The sequence below is a fragment of the Schistocerca americana genome, chromosome 1, assembly GCF_021461395.2.
Source record: "Schistocerca americana isolate TAMUIC-IGC-003095 chromosome 1, iqSchAmer2.1, whole genome shotgun sequence".
Lineage (NCBI taxonomy): Eukaryota > Metazoa > Arthropoda > Insecta > Orthoptera > Acrididae > Schistocerca > Schistocerca americana.
The window spans coordinates 798,957,794-798,977,766 of record NC_060119.1 but is presented as its reverse complement, the minus strand read 5'-3'; the positions used below and the strand labels follow the sequence as shown (position 1 = coordinate 798,977,766).

Below are 19,973 nucleotides of genomic sequence, written 5' to 3'. Positions count from 1 at the left end.
ACTTAAAGTTCCCATCTCTGGCTGCAACCCTTCTTTCCATCAGTCCCTATACCAGTTCCAATCCAAACAATCCATTGCCCTCACCCACCTAATCCTTCACCTACACATCCACTCAGCCAATCAACACGCCCATCAACTCCTATCCTTAATAAAAATCCTCAATCTTTCCTCTCCCACATCCACACCTGTTGTTCAGAGCATCCTCCTACAGGCCAACCGCAAATTAGAACAGCATGCCACCCTCCACCTTAAAAAACTATCCAATCTCCTGGTTTCCCACCTCCGGAAAGGCAACTCACTCACCCTTCACAACCTTTCCAGCAAACCTCAACCTCCTCTTATTGCACACAAACCCAGTCTCTCCCATCTACTCAATCTCCCACTTCCAGCTCCACTCCCGCCAAAACCTCAAAATTCCAATCAACGCAATCTGGAACCACAACACCCCAATTCAGTAGTTAACCTTTCCTCCAAACCTCTCTCCCAATCCGAAACCTCTGTCCTATCCAAAGGCCTCACCTTCAGCCCCACTCCCAGATTTAACCAAACAGCCCTCGTCAAAGATTTACTGTCCTACACCCGTACTCTCTGCTGGAAATATCACTTTGCCACGAAGAAAAATGATCCTAATCCTACTCCTAATGATCCAACTCCCCAAGACACTATCCAAATTGAACCATGCCTGGAACAGTTCTGTCCTCCGTCACAGCGGGACCCACCTCCTCTTCCTCAAAATCACCCTCTCCTAACCTTCCAGGAATTTCTGACTTCCAGCCTTGCCTCTCAATCCTTCTTAAAAAACCTTAATCCTACTCCCAACATCACCACTGCTGAAGCCCAGGCTATCCGTGATCTGAAGGCTGACCGATCCATCGTCATTCTTCCGGCGGACAAGGGTTCCACAACTGTGGTACTTGATCGTCGGGAGTATGTGGCTGAGGGACTGCGTCAGCTTTCAGACAACACTACTTACAAAGTTTGCCAAGGCAATCCCATTCCAGATGTCCAGGCGGAGCTTCAAGGAATCCTCAGAACCTTAGGCCCCCTACAAAACCTTTCACCCGACTCCATCAACCTCCTGACCCCACCAACACCCCGCACCCCTACCTTCTACCTTCTTCCCAAAATTCACAAACCCAATCATCCCGGCCGTCCCATTGTAGCTGGTTACCAAGCCCCCACCGAACGCATCTCTGCCTACGTAGATCAACACCTTCAACCCATTACATGCAGTCTCCCATCCTTCATCAAAGACACCAACCACTTTCTCAAACGCCTGGAATCCCTACCCAGTCTGTTACCCCCGGAAACCATCCTTGTAACCATTGATGCCACTTCCTTACACACAAATATTCCGCATGTCCAGGGCCTCGCTGCAATGGAGCACTTCCTTTCACGCCGATCACCTGCCGCCCTACCTAAAACTTCTTTCCTCATTACCTTAGCCAGCTTCATCCTGACCCACAACTTCTTCACTTTTGAAGGCCAGACATACCAACAATTAAAGGGAACAGCCATGGGTACCAGGATGGCCCCCTCGTATGCCAACCTATTCATGGGTCGCTTAGAGGAAGCCTTCCTGGTTACCCAGGCCTGCCAACCCGAAGTTTGGTACAGATTTATTGATGACATTTTCGTGATCTGGACTCACAGTGAAGAAGAACTCCAGAATTTCCTCTCCAACCTTAACTCCTTTGGTTCCATCAGATTCACCTGGTCCTACTCCAAATCCCATGCCACTTTCCTTGACGTTGACCTCCACCTGTCCAATGGCCAGCTTCACACGTCCGTCCACATTAAACCCACCAACAAGCAACAGTACCTCCATTATGACAGCTGCCACCCATTCCACATCAAACGGTCCCTTCCCTACAGCCTAGGTCTTCGTGGCAAACGAATCTGCTCCAGTCCGGAATCCTTGAACCATTACACCGACAACCTGAAAACAGCTTTTGCATCCCGTAACTATCCTCCCGACCTGGTACAGAAGCAAATAACCAGAGCCACATCCTCATCTCCTCAAACCCGGAACCTTCCACAGAAGAACCCCAAAAGTGCCCCACTTGTGACAGGATACTTTCCGGGACTGGATCAGATTTTGAATGTGGCTCTCCAGCAGGGATACGACTTCCTCAAATCCTGCCCTGAAATGAGATCCATCCTTCATGAAATCCTCCCCACTCCACCAAGAGTGTCTTTCCGCCGTCCACCTAACCTTCGCAACCTCTTAGTTCATCCCTATGAAATCCCCAAACCACCTTCCCTACCCTCTGGCTCCTACCCCTGTAACCGCCCCCCGGTGTAAAACCTGTCCCATGCACCCTCCCACCACCACCTATTCCAGTCCTGTAACCCGGAAGGTGTACACGATCAAAGGCAGAGCCACGTGTGAAAGCACCCACGTGATTTACCAACTGACCTGCCTACACTGTGAAGCGTTCTATGTGGGAATGACCAGCAACAAACTGTCCATTCGCATGAATGGACACAGGCAGACAGTGTTTGTTGGTAATGAGGATCACCCTGTGGCTAAACATGCCTTGGTGCACGGCCAGCACATCTTGGCACAGTGTTACACCGTCCGGGTTATCTGGATACTTCCCACTAACACCAACCTGTCAGAACTCCGGAGATGGGAACTTGCCCTTCAGCATATCCTTTCTTCTCGCTATCCGCCAGGCCTCAATCTCCGCTAATTTCTAATTTCAATTTGCCGCCGCTCATACCTCACCTGTCTTTCAACTTCATCTTTGCCTCTGTACATCCGCCCCGACTGACATCTCTGCCCAAACTCTTTGCCTTACAAATGTCTGCTTGTGTCTGTGTATGTGTGGACGGATATGTGTGTGTGTACGAGTGTATACCTGTCCTTTTTTCCCCCTAAGGTAAGTCTTTCCGCTCCCGGGATTGGAATGACTCCTTACCCTCTCCCTTAAAACCCATATCCTTTTGTCTTTCCTTCTCCTTCCCTCTTTCCTGACGAGGCAACCATTGGTTGCGAAAGCTAGAATTTTGTGTGTATGTTTGTGTTTGTTTGTGTGTCTATCGACCTGCCAGCGCTTTTGTTTGGTAAGTTTCATCATCTTTCTTTTTTTTTTATATATATCGCTCCTTCTCCTCCTCCTTCTTTTGAGTCATCAGTCTTCTGACTGGATTGATGTGGCCCGCCAGGAATTCCTCTCCTTCGCCAACTTTTTCATCTTATCTCAGAGTAGCAATTGCAACCTATGTCCTCAGTCATTTGCTGGATGTATTCCAATCTCAGTCTTCCCATACAATTTGTACCCTCTGCAGCTCCCTCTAGAATGAGTACTATGGAAGTTATTCGTTAATGGTATAATGGATGTTCTATTATCCTGTCCCTTCTTCTTGTCAGTGTTTCCCTTGTATTCCTTTCCCACCCATCCCTGTGGAGAACCTACTCATTTCTTATCTTATCAGTTCACCTAATTTTCAACTTTCTTCTGTAGCATCACATCTCAAATGCTTCAGTTCTCTTCTGCTCCGGTTTTCTGACAGTCCATGTTTCAGTACCATACAGTGCTGTGCCACCTGTATACATTCTCTGAAATTTCTTCCTCAAACTGAGGTTGATGTTTGGCCAGGAATATTCTCTTTGCCAGTGTTACTCTCATTTCAAGTCATCCTTGCACTGTCCATCACTGGTTGTTTTGCTACCTAGGTAGCAGAATTTCTTAACTTTGTCTACTTCATGATCCCCAATTCTGACAATTCCCACTATTCTCATTTTTGCTACTTCTCATTACTTTTGTTTTTCTTCAATTTACTGTCAGTCCATATTCCATACTCATTAGACTGTTCATTCCGTTTAGTAGATCATGTAAATCTCTTTCAGTTTCAGTCAGGATAGCAATATCAAAAGCGAATCATATCATTGATGTCTTTTTCACTTTAAATTTTAATCCCACCCTTGAACTTTTATTTCTGTCATTGCTTCTTCAGCATTATACTGAGCAGCAAGGCTAAAAGACTACATGCCTGTCTTAAACACTTTCTAATCTGTGCACTTCGCTCTTGATCTTCCACGCTTATTATTCCCTTTGGTTCTTGTGCATATTGCATATTACTTGTCTTTCTCTATAGCTTACCGCTATTTTTCTCAGGATTTTGAACATCTTCCTCAATTTTATGTTGTTGAATGCTTTCTCCAGGTTGATAGAGCTTATGAATTTGTCTTGATTTTTCTTCAGTCTTGCTTCCATTATCAGCCACAATGTCAGAAATGCCTTTCTGCTGCCTTACCTTCCTAAAGTCAGATTGATCATAAACATAAGATCCTCAATTTTCTTTTCCATTCTTATGTTTATTATTCTTGTCAGCAGCTTGGGTGCATGAAAAGTGAAGCTGGTCGAGTGATAGTTCTTGCAGTTATCTGTCCTTGCTATCTTCGGAATTGTGTTGTTTGTTGTTGTGGTCTTCAATCCTGAGACTGGTTTGATGCAGCTCTCCGTGCTACTCTATCCTGTGCAAGCCTCCTCATCTCCCAGTACCTACTGCAGCCTACATCCATCTGAATCTGCTTAGTGTATTCATCTCTTGGTCTCCCTCTACGATTTTTACCCTCCATGGTGCCCTCCAGTACTAAATTGGTGATCCCTTGATGCCTCAGAACATGTCCTACCAACTGATCCCTTCTTCTAGTGAAGTTGTGCCACAAACTCCTCTTCTCTCCAGTTCTATTCAATACTTCCTCATTAGTTATGTGATCCACCCATCTAATCTTCAGCATTCTTCTGTAGCACCACATTTCGAAAGCTTCTATTCTCTTCTTGTCTAAACTATTTATCGTCCATGTTTCACTTCCATACATGGCTACACTCCATACAAATACTTTCAGAAACGACTTCCTGACATTTAAATCAATACTCGATGTTAACAAATTTCTCTTCTTCAGAAACGCTTTCCTTGCCATTGCCAGTCTACATTTTATATCCTCTCTACTTTGACCATCATCAGTTATTTTGCTCCCCAAATAGCAAAACTCCTTTACTACTTAAATTGTCTCATTTCCTAATCTAATTCCCTCAGCATCACCTGAGTTAACTTGACTGCATTCCATTATCCTCGTTTTGCTTTTGTTGTTCTTCATCTTATATCCTCCTTTCAAGACACTGTGCATTCCGTTCAAATGCTCTTGCAAGTCCTTTGCTGTGCTCTGACAGAATTACAATGTCATCAGCAAACCTTAAAGTTTTTATTTCTTCTCCATGGATTTTAATACCTACTCCGAACTTTTCTTTCGTTTCCCTTACTGCTTGCTCAATATACAGATTGAATAGCATCGGAGAAAGGCTACAACCCTGTCTCACTCCCTTCCCAACCACTGCTTCCCTTTCTTGTCCCTCGACTGCTATAACTGCCATCTGGTTTCTGTACAAATTGTAAATAGCCTTTCGCTCCCTGTATTTTACCCCTGCCACCTTCAGAATTTGAAAGAGAGTATTCCAGTCAACATTGTCAAAAGCTTTCTCCAAGTCTACAAATGCTAGAAACATGGGTTTGCATTTCCTTAATCTTTCTTCTAAGATAAGTCGTAGGGTCAGTATTGCCTCACGTGTTCCAGCATTTCTACGGAATCCAAACGGATCTTCCCCGAGGTCGGCTTCTACTAGTTTTTCCATTCTGAGAGAATTTCGTCTGTCTCATACATCTTGCTCACCAGCTGGTAGAGTTTTGTCAGGACTGGTTCTCCCAAGGCTGCCAGTAGTTCTAATGAAATGTTGTCTACTCCTGGGGCCTTGTTTCGACTCAGGTCATTCAGTGCTCTGTCAAACTCTTCACACAGTACCATATCTCCCATTTCATATTCATCTACCTCCTCTTCCATTTCCATAATATTGTCCTCAAGAACATTGCCCCTGTATAGACCCTCTATATACTCCTTCCACCTTTCTGCTTTCCCTTCTTTGCTTAGAACTGGGTTTCCATCTAAGCTCTTGATATTTATGCAAGTGGTTCTCTTTTCTCCAAAGGTCTCTTTAATTTTCCTGTAGGCACTATCTATCTTACCCCTCATGATATAAGCCTCTACATCCTTACATTTGTCCTGTAGCCATTCCTGCTTAGCCATTTTGCACTTCCTGTCGATCTCATTTTTGAGACGTTTGTATTCCTTTTTGCCTGCTTCACTTGCTGCATTTTTGTATTTTCTCCTTTCATCAATTAAATTCAATATTTCTTCTGTTACCCAAGGATTTCTACTAACCCTCGTCTTTTTACCTACTTGATCCTCTGCTGCCTTCACTATTTCATTCCTCAAAGCTACCCATTCTTCTTCTACTATATTTCTTTCCCTAAATCCTGTCAATTGTTCCCTTATGCTCTCCCTGAAGCTCTGTACAGCCTCTGGTTCTTTCAGTTTATCCAGTTCCCATCTCTTACATTCCCACCTTTTTGCAGTTTCTTCAGTTTTAATCTACAGTTCATAACCAATATATTGTGGTCAGAGTCCATATCTGCCCCTGGAAATGTCTTACAATTTAAAATCTGGTTCCTAAATCTCTGTCTTGCATTATATAATCTATCTGAAACCTTTTAGTATCTTCAGGGTTCTTCCATGTATACAACCTTCTTTCATGATTCTTGAACCAAGTGTTAGCTATGATTAAGTTATGCTCTGTGCAAAATTCTACCAGGCAGCTTCCTCTTTCATTTCTTAGCCCCAATCCATATTCACCTACTAAGTTTCCTTCTCTTCCTTTTCAAATGGTCGAATTCCAGTCACCCATGACTATTAAATTTTCATCTCCCTTCACTTCCTGAATAATTTCTTTTATCTCATCATACATTTCATCAAGTTCTTCATCAACTGCAGAGCTAGTTAGCATATCAACTTGTACTACTGTAGTAGACATGGGCTCCGTGTCTATCTTGGCCACAATAATGCATTCACTATGCTGTTTGTAGTAGCTTACCTGCACTCCTATTTTTTTATTCATTATTAAACCTACTCCAGCATTACCCCTATTTGACTTTGTATTTATAACCCTTTATTCACCTGACCAAAAGTCTTGTTCCTCCTGCCACTGAACTTCACTAATTCCCATTATATCCAACTTTAACCTATCCATTTCCCTTTTTAAATTTTCTAACCTACCTGCCCGATTAAGGGATCTGACATTCCACACTCCGATCCGTAGAATGCCAGTTTTCTTTCTCCTGAATTGTGTGGATGATGATTTTCTGAAAGTCTAATGGTACATCTCCAGTCTCATATTTTACACATCAACATGAACAGCCGTTTTGTTGCCACTTCCCCCCAATGATTTTTGAAATTCTGATGGAATCTTATCTATCCATTGTGATTTATTTTATCTTAAGTCGTCCAAAGCTCTCCTAAATTCTGATTGCAATATGGGATCACCTAACTCTTTTCCTGTCAATTCCTGTTTCTTCTTCTATCACATCATTCTCATAGAGGACTTCAGTGTACTCTTTCCACCTATCTGCTCTCCCACATGCATTTAACAAAGAAATTCCCGTCACATTCTTAATGTTACCGCCCTTTCATTTAATTCCATTGAAAGTTGTTTTGACTTTTCTATATGCTGAGTCAGTCCTTCCAACAATCATTTATTTTTTGATTTCATCACTTTTTTGATGCAGACATTTTGCCTTAGCTTCACTGAAATTCCTATTTATTTCGTTCCTAATGAATTGTATTCCTGAATTTCTGTGAACATTTTGTTCTTCTTTCTTTTGTTAATAAACTGAAGTATTTCTTCTGTTACCTATCTTTTTTCCCCCCTTCTTGTGCCTAAGTTTTTCTTTCCAGCTTTTGTGCTTGCCCTCTTTAGAGATGTCTATTTCTCTTCAACTGACCTACCAACTGAACTATTCATTATTGCATTATCTATAGCCTCAGAGAAATTCATGTCTCTCTTCATCCCTTCGTACTTCTATATCCCACTTATTTCCACATTGATTCTTCCTGACTGTCTCTTAAACTTCAGCCCACTCTTCATCATCACTGAATTGAACAGAGTATTCACCAGTACAAGCTGAAATTTATTGCATATCTTAGTCTTTCTTCTCTCTCATTCGTACTACCAAGCCCATATTATCCCGTAACCCCTTCATCTACTCGTCCTACAACTGCATTCCAATCCTCCGTTACTATTATATTTTTATACTCCTTTATGTACCGAATTATCTGTTCAGTGTGCCTGAACTATTGTCACTGTTGGTTGGGTGTTGATTCTGATGGGAACAACCTTAGCACTGATCTGTGCACAGTAACTCTCTCTTTGCCCCACCTTTGTATTCATAACACATCTTCCCCCTTGGCAGGTCTCTGGAGATCCGAACAGGAGACTAGTCTGGTATCTTTTGCAAATGGAGAGATCATCATGACACTTTTTCAGTTACAGGCCACGTGTCCTGTGGATATACATTGTGTCTTAAATGCAGTGGTTTCCTTTGCCTTCTGCATCCTCATGCCGTTGATCATTGCTGAGTCTTCTGTCTTTTGGGGGGAGCAATTTCCCACAACAAGGGAATCTGCCCCGTCCTCAGCACTCTTTGACAGGGCCATTGTCAGAACTAACTTGTTATGCCAGAAGTATTTGGCCATCATTGCTGATGATTTTTATTCAAAATTTAAGAAGTGATGAGGTTCAGACCTCACTTAAAGGCCACTTTTCTAAAATGCTTCATCTAATATCAGTACCAGTCATTATAGCATGGCTCAGTAGATCAGCACATATATTAACAGTAAATAGGTGTCTTGTATGCTGCCTATTTTTACAGTGTCCGTACTCAAAAGATTACTTTGTAATTGGATGTGGGTCACAACATAGGTATATGAATCCCTCATTCGAATAGGTAGCGGTGTGGGATCTTCCAGGTCTATTGACTCTTTGCAATCTGAGTGGCTTCTTACAAGGGAATAAGTCAATGACAGGGTCTAGCTGAGGTTTATCAGGTCTCTGTGGTTGGAGACAGAACAGAGTTAGGTATCAGACTAGGGAGGTAGAAATGTAGGAATGAGCTCTTGGGTTGGTAATTTGGTCTGATTTTATTACTTCTTCCTAAGTTTACCTGAACATGTTGAAGGGCACACACCCTGAGTCATAATTTCAATGAGCGTAGAACATAGAGGGGGCTTACTAGATACTCAAATTACTAGAACAGATAGCCTGCATTGTCTATCACTTGCACTCGAATCATGAAAATGAGCCAGTTTCTTATTGTTCAAATAGAACTCTCAAGTTCTGTTACGCATCATATTGTAAGTGACAATCAGTCATAGTCATGAGAGACTAACTACCCACAGTCCAGAGGTGCATACAGGCAAGAACCCAAGTCCTTCTTAGTGTACATACTTAATTGAATATTCTTTCATTCACAAAATTTACTGCTGTCGACTGATGGACACACAAGGCTTGTCTGTTAGCAAGAATTCTCAGACTGTTGAACTCCGTCCCGCTTGTCAACTGGTGGCCTCTTTATACTGTGTCTGGGCTGTTTGTTTGTAGATGCTACATGACTGCATCACATTTTTACTCGCAATTCGGAATCAGCCAGATTGAAATCGTTGGTTTCTTAATGCTTGCGACCTCGTATTGGTCTAAGGAATGCGTCAAGCACTGTACATCTCCATCAAGGTTTCCAGGCTCCACTTGTTAAATTTCTTACCAAGATGATGACTTTGTTGGTAATCCCTTCATAATTCTGTCATTATGGTTAAGAAACTTGAGAGAACCTTAAAGTGTCGAAGATCCTTCTGACAAATAGTGGGTGTGTGTGCTTGGTGCTTATACAAAGATGATGGGAGAGTATAATTTGGAGTTTCATTTATTTTCTTTTTAGAAAAAAAATTCAAAAATATTTAGTGCATCTGTCTGATCAGACTGGGCATATTTGTCTTCCAAATCTGTAGATTAGATTAGACTTTTTTTTAATACTTGTTCCACAGATCATGAACTTTGTGATGATTTGGAACATGCCAGTTTAATAAAAAGTCTCTTTACATAACATAATTAAATTTTTTTTGGTAATTGTAAAATTACTGATTATGTCAAAAAATCCATCATTTTGAGTATAAGAAATTTTCATTCGGAAATTCATTTAATTCATTTTTAAATGCTTGTTGGTTATCTTTTTTGATGCTATTTAGTAAATGATCAAAGACTTTAGTGGCAGTGTGATTCATCCCTTTCTTTGTTACAGTTAGATTTTACCCAGAATAGTAAAGATTAGTCTTTCTGCTATTGTTGTAGCTATGGTATTGCTTTTGAATTTGGATTTGTTATTAATAACAAAATTTCGTAAGTGAATGTCTATGTATTGTGAAGCTTCTGTGAGTATCCTAGTTCCTTAAATAAATGTCTGCAAGATGTTCTTGGTTGAGCTCAAGCTATTATTTTGGTTACACACTTTTGTATAGTGAATATTTTTTTCCCTTAGTGATGGATCACCACAAAATATGATGCCATGCAAAAACAGTGAATGAAAATAGTAAGCTAATTTACTGATATTATCATCACCAAATTTGCAGTAACCCTAGTACCAGAAGTCACTGAATTCGAACATTTCAGCAAATCATGAACGTGGTCCCTCCAGTTCCATCTCGCATCAGTGCACTTATCCAAAAATTTTAAAGGTCTCCCTTAGCTACACACTTCTGCTCAAAGTATATATTTATTAATTGTGTTATGCCATTTACCATACAGAACTTTATATACTGTGTTTTGTCAAAATTTGCTGAGAGTCATTTGCAGAGAATCACTTATAATTTTCTGAAAGACATTATTTACAATTTCCTCAGCTAGTTTATGTTTGTTGTATATGATTACCATACTTGTTACATCAGCAAAAAGAATTAGCTTTGCATCTTTGTGAATATAGAGTGGCAAATCAATAATAATAATAATAATAATAATAATAATAATAATAATAAATCCCGTGGAGGTCCAGGAAAAGAGTAGGCCTCCGGAATGTTCTGCCAGTTGTAAAAGGCGACGAAAATAACAAACCACTAATAGGGCTAACCCCCCCCCCCCTTTTAGTGTGATTAGTTGGTTCAGGACAGAACTAATGAAGCCTCGGACAAGCGCTGTCATGGTCGGGGACGACGCTTGAACCCTATGCCCGTCCACAGTGGTAATGACACTGCTAGCCACATGGTAAAAGATTTAAATCCAAATAGAGGTGTTTTGCAGGATATACTTCCTGCAACCACCCTAGAAGGAAAACAAAGACAGAGGATGAGATGCTCAGATGAAGTTAACAGACACCTCATGTTCTGTTATTACCAAGTGACAAACTTAGGAACCAACACAACTGGATACAGATCACAAGTATTCACAACATTTATTACCAGATACCCAGAATTAAAACTTTTAACAGAACAATGACTGGCTGATCAGATCTGTGTAATAATCAAAAATAACAGGATACCCCAGTCAGAATTAGAAAACATCAAACAACAAGGGTACAACAGATACTGGAACAAAGTAATGTACAATCAGAAGAAGAAGAAAATACAGCAATGGACCCAAACATCACAGAGCAAACAAACAAAGAACAACACACATCAATTAAACAGTCGGAGAAAAACAAAATCTTAAGACAGCCACCAGAACAAGCACAAATAGAACATGAAGTGACACACATGTTACATATAGAAGAAAAATTTCAGCTGACATATATAGAATACAAAGACACAAATACAGACATTAGACCATTCTTGCATAGACCACCAAATAACCCACAAGTCGAAACAACAATAACAATTATCAACACAATCATACACAACAAAATAAATGAAAATATAACTATGGAAGAGTTACAACTACTGATTTATATAGGAGCACTCACTACACTAAATATACACACTAGGCAGAGATCAGAACCAACCAACGCACAGAAGAAACCCACAAAACCAGCAAAGCAGCACAGGCTACAGATCAGAATAGAAAAACTTAGAACAGACATCGGACAGCTAACACAATTTATAAGAAATGAAATATCAGACAAAAAACAAAAAAGGTTAGGTAAAATCTCACAACAAGAAGCGATAGAGCAATTAGATGAAAAGAAGAAGAAATTACAAGCACTGGCCAAACGACTTAGAAGATACAAAAAAAGTGAAAATAGAAGGAAACAAAACCAAACATTCAACACAAACCAAAAGAAATTTTACCAGACAATAGATAACACACACATTAAAATAGACAATCCACCAAACATAACAGACATGGAACACTTCTGGAGCAACATATGGTCAAACACGGTACAACATAACAGACACGCACGGTGGATACAAGCAGAAACACACACATACAAGATGATACCACAAATGCCTGAAGTGATAATTTTGCAACGTGAAGTCACCCGAGCAATTAATTCTACGCACAATTGGAAAGCCCCTTGAAAAGATAAAATAGCAAATTTCTGGCTAAAGTAGTTCACCTCAACACATTCACATCTAACTAAATTATTTAACAGTTACATTGCAGACCCATACACATTCCCTGATACACTTACACAAGGAATAACTTATCTGAAACCTAAAGATAAAGCAGACACAGCAAACCCAGCAAAATATCGCCCCATAACATGCCTACCAACAATATACAAAATATTAACTTCAGTCATTACACAGAAATTAATGACACATACAACACAGAACAAAATTATAAATGAAGAACAAAAAGGCTGCTGCAAAGGATCACGAGAATGTAAAGAGCAACTGATAATAGATGCAGAGGTGACATATCAAGCTAAAACTAAACAAAGGTTGCTACACTGATTACCAAAAAGCTTTTGAGTGTGTACCCCACTCATGGTTACTACAGATATTGGAAATATACAAAGTAGATCCTAAATTGATACAGTTCCAAAACATAGTAATGAAAAATTGGAAAACCACACTTAATATCCAAACAAATTCAAATAATATCACATCACAGCCAATACAGATTAAACGTGGAATATACCAAGGAGACTCCTTTCTGGTTCTGCCTTGCTCTGAACCCACTATCCAACATGCTAAATAATACAAATTATGGATATAATATTACTGGAACATATCAACACAAAACCACACATTTGCTATACATGGATGATCTAAAACTACTGGCAGCAACAAATCAACAACTCAACCAATTACTAAAGATAACAGAAGTATTCAGCAATGATATAAATATGGCTTTTGGAACAGACAAATGTAAGAAAAATAGCATAGTCAAGGGAAAACACACTAAACAAGAAGATTACATATTGGATAACCACAGCGACTGCATAGAAGCAATGGAAAAAACAGATGCCTATAAATATCTAGGATACAGACAAAACATAGGAATAGATAAAAATATAGACAAAGACTAACAAAAATACTGAAAACAGAATTGACAGCAAGAAACAAGACAAAAACTACGAATACTTATGCTATACCAATATTGACCTATTCATTTGGAGTAGTGAAATGGAGTAACACAGAACTAGAAGCACTCAATACACTTACACGATCACAATTCCACAAATATAGAATACATCACATACATTCAGCAACAGAAAGATTCACATTAAGCAGAAAGGAAGGAGGAAGGGGATTTATTGACATAAAAAAACCTACATTATGGACAGGTAGACAATTTAAGAAAATTCTTTCTAGAACGAGCAGAAGCTAGAAAAATACACAGAGCAATCACTCATATAAATACATCGGCTACACCATTGCAATCATAACCACTTCCACAACCCTTTAGATCACATAACATCAACAGATACAAAGAAAGTAAATTGGAAAAAGAAAACACTACATGGCAAGCACCCATATCATCTAACACAAGCACACATCGATCAAGACGCATCCAACACATGGCTAAGAAAAGGCAATATATACAGTGAGATGGAAGGATTCATGATTGCAATACAGGATCAAACAATAAACACCAGATATTACAGCAAGCATATTATTAAAGATCCCAATACCACAACAGATAAATGCAGACTTTGCAAACAACAAATAGAAACAGTAGATCACATCACAAGCGGATGTACAATACTAGCAAATACAGAATACACCAGAAGACATGACAATGTAGCAAAAATAATACAACAACAACTTGCCATACAACATAAACTAATAAAACAACACGTTCCCACATACAAGTATGCATCACAAAATGTACTGGAGAATGATGAATACAAATTATACTGGAACAGAACCATTATAACAGATAAAACAACACCATATCATACTCACCAATAAAAAGAAGAAATTAACACAACTAATCGAAATATCCATACTCAATACAACAAATATACAGAAGAAAACAGGAGAAAAAATTGAAAAATACATCCAACTGGCTGAGGCAGTCAAGGACATGTGGCATCAGGATAAAGTTGACATTATACCAATTATACTATCAACTACAGGAGTCATACCACACAATATCCACCAGTACATCAGCACAATACAGCTACAGCCAAACGTATATATACAACTACAGAAATCTGTAATTATTGATACATGTTCAATTACCCGAAAGTTCCTAAATGCAATGTAACATATACTGTACAGTTAAAAGGAAGTCACGCTTGATCAAAGTCCGCGTCACTTTCCATTTTTAACTAGACAGAACGTCTGAGAAAGGAAAGAAATAATAATAATAATAATAATAATAATACACACACGAAAAAAAATTTTGATCATCCCGGTTCCCAGAACTCCTGAAGATATATGTTGACTGTGGATATTGTTTCACAGACAGTCCCTTTGACAATTCAGAGATCTCACTAAACTTGCCCAAAGATGTAAACAGCCATGCATAAGCAGCCCCTATTAGACGGAGGGGGTCTGACAGCCAATCAGTTCGTCATTCTGCCAGGAAACAGGTACACGATTCATGTTTTCTGTAGTACAGCCATGTTTAGACAGTCAATACAACAGTTCAAACACATCTGCACTATTACTTTGTGCCAGGAAGAGCTCTTAACAAGGGAAGTGTCCAGGCATCTCGGAGTTATGTTGTTCGGATATGGGGGAGATACAGAGAGACAGGAACTGTTGGTAACCCGGTCAGGCTGAATGCCTTTGGTGGTCATGGAAGCCACCATAACGGCTGAACGATATGTGAATGTTATTCTCCAACTGACACTGCAACCATATCGGCAGCTTATTGGAGAGGCATTTGTTTTCATGGACGACAATCCGCGCTCTAATCATGCACATCTTGTGAATGACTTCCTTCAGGATAACGACATTGCTCTACTAATGTGGCCAGCATGTTCTCCAGACATGAACCCTGTCGAACATGCCTGGGATAGTTTGAAAAGGGCTGTTTATGGACGACGTTACCCACCAACCACTCTGAGGGATCTATGCCGAATCGCTGTTGAAGAGTAGGACAAGCTGGACCAACAGTGACTTCATGAACTTGTGGATAGTATACCGTGATGAATACAGGCATGCATCAATGCAAGAGGACGTGCTACCGGGTATTAGAGGTACCAATGTTTATAGCAATCTAGATCACCACCTCCAAAGGTCTCGCTATATGGTGGTACAAAATGCAATGTGTGGTTTTCATGAACATTAAAAATGGCAGAAATGTTGTTTATGTTTGATCTCTACTCCAATTTTAAGAAGAAGAAGAAGAAGAAGACTGAACCCTGTGGGAACACATTCTTGATACCTCCCCAGTTTGAGGGATCTGCTGATTTCTGTACATTATGTGAACCGTTTATTTCAACCTTCTGCACTCTTGTAGCTGTACAAATTAAGAGAGTTGTGCACTGGCCCACTCATGCCACAATACTTAAGCTTATACTGAAAAATTCTATGATGTACATAATTGAAGGCTTTAAGAGATCACAAAGGATCCCAGTGGTTGATGTTCGCTTATTCAGAGTATTTAATATTTGATCAGTGAAAGCATATATAGCATTTTCTGTTGAAAACCTTTCTGAAAAACAACTTAACATTTTGTTAGAACTTTATTTTTACAAATATATGAAGCTATGATCTCATCATTCGTAGGGGTGGGGGAGATAAAAAAAAATCCTTTAGCTGGCGCTTCACTTGAGGAGGAGAGCAAAGCTCTAAGGAAGTTCATAAAGAACTTTACCTAATCAATTAGGTAAAATTTTTAATATTTTACTGAATTTTGGTGAAAAATTACCAGCACCAGCTATTGGATGTGCATCTTCTATTCAAACGTGCACTATTCCACATACCATTCACAATGACTGACTTTAACCCTTGCGTGGTGTCTGTTTTTTTTTATATTTTTTTTTTTTTTTTTTTTTTTTTTTTTTTTTTTTTTTTTTTTTTTTTTTTTTTTTTTGGGGGCAGCAAGGCTCTTTAAACTAAAAAGAAACAGGGTTCTAATCCGCCCGATATGCTTATTATAGACTCTACCCTTTCCAAAAATTAATTCATTATCATCTCTCTTTATTGTAATGGGCAAAATATTTGTGGTTATGTTGCAGTTCTCAGTATAATAATTTGAAATTTTTCGAATGTGATCAGAAAATACCCCAGGTCTATAGTATGTGATTTTGAACGCTATATTTCAGCTTTATTATGAAAATAAAAACTTCGCAACAATGCACCTTCTCAGCCAGCATTTGTGTGTCCATTGTTGTAACCAATTTATGGGAAATACACATACATGCATGTTTGAACAAATTCACAGTTAGGAATTGTGTTTTGTTGAAGTAAGATGTGGTATTATATTTTATTTTTTAATGGGTCATGATACACGCTTTGAAAGGGGCTACAGGCTCCAGCCGGTTTTAACAGCTACACGTGAGGGGGGTGGTGGTGGTGGTGGTGGTGGTGGTGGTGGTGATGATGATGATGATGATGATGATGATGAATCAGTTTTTGGAAATGGGTATTAGAGTGGTGCTGATGTAGATGTGACAGGAAGTTATACAGGTTGTAGATGACATGGATGTTAATGAATGTGAAGAATACAACAACAGTGTTTAGGAAACTAGTGCACCTACTCTTGCATCTAGAAGTGGACATATAACATATTATGTAATACTACCTGATGTGTGCAAGCAGGCTTCCAGGAGTATAATAAGTGAAATTACCCCCCCCCCCCCCCCCCCTCACACACACACACACACACACACACACACACACACACACACACGCACGACTATTGTCTCCAGGCACTAAAGACATTGCTATACTAGTGGTTGCGCAGACTTGCATTAGGATAATTCTCCACTGTCTTTGGTGTCTTATGGGGACCACACTAAAATATATTTCTACTGCTGTCAGCATAAAAGAGGTACCACGTGCTTCTGGCTTGGTGTTTCTAATATAGTTCTTTGCACACGAATATTGCATCTGGATTCTATGGACTTGTGATGTCTGCTGTAGAATCACCACCACCTACTAGCATGTTTGTATGTCGTTATAACTCAGAATCTGCTAGAGGGGACCCTAATTTTACACATGTTCACAATAGACCTTACGTGCTTCCATATTACAATTTTTGCAACAGTGTTACAGCTTTCTCTTGTGAACAAACAACTGGTAACAATAATGCCTTTTTAGTACAACACCATCACAAAAGGAAGTGGTGCAGTGGTTAGCACACAGAACTTGCATTCAGAAGGATGGCAGTTCAGATCCGCCTTTGGCCATCCAGATTTAAGTTTTCCGTGGTTTCCCTAAATCACTCTAGGCAAATGCCAGGGTGGCTCCTTTGAAAGGGCATGACCAATTTCCTTCCCTATGCTTAACAAAACAGTTTGAGGTTGTGCTCTGTCTGTAATGGCCTCATTGTTGATAAGACATTAAACCCTGATCTTTGTTCCTTCATTCCTTCACAACAGTGGCAGCCAATTTTGTGCTATGCAAGCAGATTTTGCTTCTGCTGTAAACAGTTTAGTTTCCACAACAGACACTTGTTTTGACTTCATAAGAGAGATTCAAATTAGAAATGAATTTTTAAGTTGACTTCCCAAACACCAACCACAACTCCTGCCTCCCTATATGCTCTATAGGATTGATAGCAGATAGTGTGGAGGACCACATAAACATCCTCATGTCTGTGGTTGTACCTCAAACAATTCTTTCACAATTCATCTTGCTGAAGACACAGGGCTGTGGAGGCTAACAAATGTATGCATATGACCAGACAGTAACTACTTCCATTTGCTTAGAGTTGTCTTGAACTTAGAATGTGAGTTGTAACTATTGTATTTCCAATGCAGGTATAGTATTCATGGCCACTAGGCAAAACTGATCATGGAAGTAAATCATTGTTACAGCTGCTGTTGAAATCTTAATTTCTATCCATTTCTACGATTGAGGAAATGTGTTGTATTCATTCATGATAAAATTCTTATCTATTTCCTGCTCCTTTGTTCAGTGCTAAGAGTAACTGTTTTTCTAGGAGAAACTTGTGGTGAAAATCCAAGCATTTTGGCGTGGTTGCCTTGCTCGTCGGGCGTTTTTGTCCCTTGCTCATGAGGCACAGCCATCATTTTGTGCAGTTCGTCATTTTGCAAAGTTACTGAAGGATGGCGTAGATGACTATGAACAAGAGCTACTGATGCAGGTAAGGCTATTTTATTGTTATTATTACCAAAGTTGTTGACCTACTAGGTCACCATATGTTCTAGAAGACAAGCCAGGGAAAATCAAGTACAGAAATGTTAAATTTAAATAAAGAAATGTAGGGCTATCAGTACTTGCCTGTAAAACACACATTTATTTGTACAGATGATTAATCCCCATTACCTTCCTCCACACACATGATCTGTTCATGAAAGGAAATCTCAAATAGACAGTTGAGTTATATGCTAATATTGCTCAGGGAGACCTTTCTGTTGATCTCATGAGCATCTAATGTGTAGTTTCCACCAGAAAAAAGAATAGGCCACCTTGAATGATTATGGAAGAATGGAAGGAAATATGTGTCTCTAAATGTCAAAGAAAGAAAATATAAATACACTGTGTCTTAGTATAGCTGTATTATTTGCGCATAATATTCTCTTGTGCTTGTAATTTTACTTGGTTTGTGTTAAGTATTACATTGTAACACTAAAGTCTCACCTAAATGATCTGAAAGGTGACCATTTACAGAATCTGCTGAGATGATGATGTCATAACATAATTTGTTGAACTACTTTGTTTGTTAGCTATGAGTATTCTAGCTGGTACTAGTTCCAGTAGATCTTCAGCACCATAGGTAAAATACAATCTGTAAAATGTTTGCCCTCCTGACAGTCACATGATGAGATTTACACTTCTCTACATAACACTAGTTTACTCAAAACTTCCTCAAATGATTTCAGGAATGTATCAAAATTTTCGAGGGTGATCTGTGTAATCTATAAACTGTGTGTCTGCAACAAAGAATTAAACAGACCTAAAAAAAAATCGGAACATTGCAATTTTGTACTCTTTGTCAACATGGAACTTGTTTACCCACAATATTTTTCTGTGGTTGTTAGAAGTTGACCTTTCTCAGGTAAATGGCAATACTAATAGGGCCATAAAAATTTAAGGTGCCAGTGCAATCCACACAAAATATTCAACTGTGACAAGGAAAATGTTAACTATGTCTGGCATAAACTGAGCAATGTTGCAGAGTGTACAGTAATCGTTGATATAAATGCTTCTAAATCTAGATTGAATTCCAGACTTTGAGAAAGACTGAATTTAGTTTTATAAATTAGAAGAAGAAGTGGATGAGAGGATTTTTCAGAAATATGCAAGAAGACAGAAGGCTGGTGATGTAGCTGTAGAGAATGACATTTCTTTATCTCTATTGCCCCCCCCCCCCCCCCCAAATCTCTCTCTCCCTCTCATATATATATTAATTTGAATTATATGAGTCATTCCCCATCCTATCTCCCTTGCTTCTCTGCACTACTGTCTGGTTTGGTACTGAAAAAAGAACTGTTAGTACCAAAAATTCATTGTCTACTGTCAGGAATTCATTATTGTCAGTCCTTATTGAAAATCTTTGGCT

General features: G+C 39.4%; 1 protein-coding gene across 1 annotated transcript in view; it reads left to right on the top strand.

Annotated features, from left to right (window-relative positions):
* LOC124612604 (ras GTPase-activating-like protein IQGAP1) overlaps positions 1–19,973 on the top strand; it is a 340,604-nt gene that overhangs the window by 193,977 nt on the left and 126,654 nt on the right. The window contains exon 19 of the mRNA XM_047140897.1: positions 18,390–18,554. Within this exon, the coding sequence (XP_046996853.1) occupies positions 18,390–18,554 (165 nt within the window). The remainder of the gene's footprint in view (positions 1–18,389; positions 18,555–19,973) is intronic.